This window comes from Hibiscus syriacus, unplaced genomic scaffold (genome assembly GCF_006381635.1).
Source record: "Hibiscus syriacus cultivar Baekdansim isolate YM2019G1 unplaced genomic scaffold, ASM638163v2 tig00110450_pilon, whole genome shotgun sequence".
NCBI lineage: Eukaryota > Viridiplantae > Streptophyta > Magnoliopsida > Malvales > Malvaceae > Hibiscus > Hibiscus syriacus.
The window spans coordinates 3,387,221-3,390,506 of NW_024062743.1; the positions used below are offsets into that span (position 1 = coordinate 3,387,221).

At 34.2% G+C, this 3,286-nt stretch overlaps 1 protein-coding gene across 1 annotated transcript; it reads right to left on the minus strand.

Annotated features, from left to right (window-relative positions):
* Nucleotides 1–463: 463 nt before the first annotated feature.
* Nucleotides 464–2,760, minus strand: LOC120125966 (dihydroceramide fatty acyl 2-hydroxylase FAH1-like). Its single transcript, XM_039144277.1, has 7 exons — nt 2,661–2,760; nt 2,021–2,079; nt 1,654–1,746; nt 1,358–1,554; nt 1,127–1,232; nt 845–991; nt 464–683 (listed from the first exon to the last, which is right to left on the minus strand). Exons 2-7 carry the CDS (start codon nt 2,069–2,071, stop codon nt 576–578), a joined length of 702 nt encoding a protein of 233 aa, XP_039000208.1. The 5' UTR covers nt 2,072–2,079; nt 2,661–2,760; the 3' UTR covers nt 464–575.
* Nucleotides 2,761–3,286: the final 526 nt, after the last annotated feature.

Consider the following 3,286-nt stretch of genomic DNA (forward strand, 5'->3'; position numbering starts at 1 on the left):
CAATAATTTTCCTACAAAATAATTGGGATTTCAAATTGTTGGAGAACAAAAAGCAATTCATATACAAAAACTCAATGTGTGTATAGAAGATTTGTCGCTAACCCCAAAAACAGTCATCCATGGAACATACTACAAAAACAAAAGGATAAACTACACATTTAGTATCTTAACTATCACTTTTATTCCATCTTGGTCACTCGACTATTTTTTTCACAATCATGCCTTACGTTACATTTTGATTTCATTTTTGGTCACTCATTATTAAAAAATTAACAAAACTACTGATATAGTATTTAAAAAAAAAAAGAATTAACGATGATATGACATTATCTTATGATGACACGTCAGTATCACCATTAATTTTTTAACGGTGGGTGATCAAAATGAAACTAAAACATAATGTTAAATATGATTTTAAAACAAAAAAAAAGTTGGTGACGAGAGCAGAACAAAAGTAATAAATGGGGTACTAAACATGTAGTTTACCTAAAATAAAATACAAGCACTGGTAAAAAATGTTGGAAAACAAATCAATGTCTGCTATTATGCTAGCCTACAAAAATATCTAAGCCTCCTCAGCTGGCCTTACTTTGAGGAAGGGTTCCAAAAACTGTGTCCCAAAACGCTGAAGTGATCCCAAAGCCCTTATTTTGAATCCTAAAGTGATGGTTCAAGTGATATTTCTGCACCATAAATGATTAAATCAAGCTATGGAACACTCGAGCTATGCTTTGCTAAACGAAGATGGAACTGAAATTTTATTGTTATGACCTAATCGAGACCATCAGTATTAAACTAGCACGAAATGTTCCCTGCAATTAGTTGAAGCACAAAGTATATTTACCTTGAGGTTTTTAGGAACATGGTTGGAGGGCTGACCATGGTGTAGGTAGTAATGGGTAACATCGTACATGACGTATCCAAGCAAACCACCTCCGAACAAAGCAGGCGTAGTGGACGGAGTGGCAAAAAGCTTAATCAGGTGCCAAAACTGCACAAAAATGGTAAGAGGAAAGCAGGGAATTAAAATAATTCAAAGATACACGAATTGCACATGCAACAAAATGCTTTTGATGTGAACCCTCATACACGTGAAGGAAGAAGAGTTGAAGTAAGATATACAGACCAGACTGCATAATATAGCAGCTGCAGCAGGTGGAAAAACAAGCCGCAGGCCATCCATAGGGTGCTTGTGGTGACAGCCATGAAGAAGGTAGTGTATGGTGTTTCCCCTATACCAAAGTTCTCAATGAAGGTTAACATATGCAGAAAACCTAATGTAAGTCATAATAATAGAAGTAAAAGATGAACGATGCTTTCGTACAAGGGTTGAGAGTTCAGAACAGAAAGAACTAACCAATAACTCTTTGTTTCAATGTGGAAAAGGAATCGATGCAAAACGTATTCCACTAGTGTCCAAGCAAAAATGCCCAAAGCAACCATTAAAGCAATTTGGGGAAATGCATGCCCCATACGTACAGACATTGAGATGCACCAGCAAACAACAGGCAGCCATATGGTTGGAATCGCCCACCAGACGGTTCGAGTCAAGGACTGTTTCAAATAAAGCAAATCAAATAAGTTGTTAGCACGCACGTACGAAAATTGCATTGGTATTGCTTCATTAAAACATTTCAAAATGACTATAGATACCTCCCAAAAATCACTCTCAAAGAACCTAGGACCTTCCTTGCTCACAATAGGCCGGTGAACCCAGTCCTGATAACTTTCTCCAAGATAACCAACCTGTAATAGTTTGTTAAACAGTCAAAGTATAGCTTATAACTATAAACCAATACTGATCCCCGACATTCCTAAGATTGCTAAAAATGTTTAAAATTCAACAAAGAAGAAAGAGCATGTAGGCCAAGAAATCTATTAATGGTACAGAACATGTGGTTAAAGAAGTTAGAGTGTGATTCAAACCACCATGAAATACAAGATCAACTAAACAATAGCTTTCAGCTACACATGCTTGTTCTAAATGATAAAACCAAAATCAAACACATTATTTTGGTACCTGGAAGACTAGGGGTTTATTCAAATCAACAGTGAATTTCTGTGCAACCATCTTAACATCTGCATCAAAAAATAATTGTTTAGCAACGGATTAATAAATTACGAAATTTTTATTCAAAGAATAACAAAAAGAACGAGGATGAAACAAGATTTCCATTTATATCTGAATCTATTCTATGGAATTTGTACCATTTACTAAACCTCAAATCTCCATTTCTCAAACACATTGACACTCATCACTCGTGTGTTAAAAATCAATAATCAAATTCCCACAGGGACGAACCACGAATTAATGAAAAAAATGTTAAAATTATAAAATACTAAATTATGATTCGTATCAATCATTTCTCAGCCGTCAAACAGAAATTTGCATAGAAAGAAAAAAAAAGGAAAAACATCTACACGAAATTTAGAAAATCAATCACTCCCACAACAGGAAAGAATACCAAATTCAATTATGTTTCTAGTACCCAGATTTTCTCAGCACCCAAACAGCATAACAAAACAATGTACTGAACTGCACCATCAACGAAACCCCAACAATCCAGAAGAAAAAGAAACGATTTACAGCAGATCTAGAAATTTAAAACAAAAAAACAAAAGCCCAATACAAGTTTTTAAAAAAAGACAGGATAACCAACCAAAGGCAATGTGGGTTGAATCTAAGCCAAAGACACGAAGGACGCAAAGAAGAAGAAGATTCGAGCTATGATGATATCTTTTAGTGAAGCAAAAAAGAAGAAAAGAATGAGAAAGAAAAGGAAGATGGTTTTTTTTAGGGGGTAAATAAGTGGTGGAGAGTGAATCTGAGCCGTTGAATTTATGAAAAATGATTAGTGGTTGCGGATTTTTCTCACGTTTGGATTCGAAATTTCCAACGGTTGCCAGGCTGGCATTTCAACTATCCAGCGCGGTGGATGTGGCTCCCACGTAGGCATGGTAAAATAAAATTTATATGCCATCATTTCCATCTTTTTTATGTATAATTTCAATTTAATTTAATAAAATAATTTTATTTAGATGAACCAAATTATCATTGATTAAAAGAACTGTTAATTTTATAAGTATCGATTTCAAACACCAACTATTATAATAGATGTGATTGGACATTCATTGTTAATGAGAATATGAACAAATGAACTACACAAAAAGAGTATTTTCATTGATTTAATTCTAGGTTTACAACATCTGTATTCATAGAAAAGCTTTTGATCTAACTTCCTCACTTAGCAGAATAACAAACTCAGTTATAATATAACTATTGCTA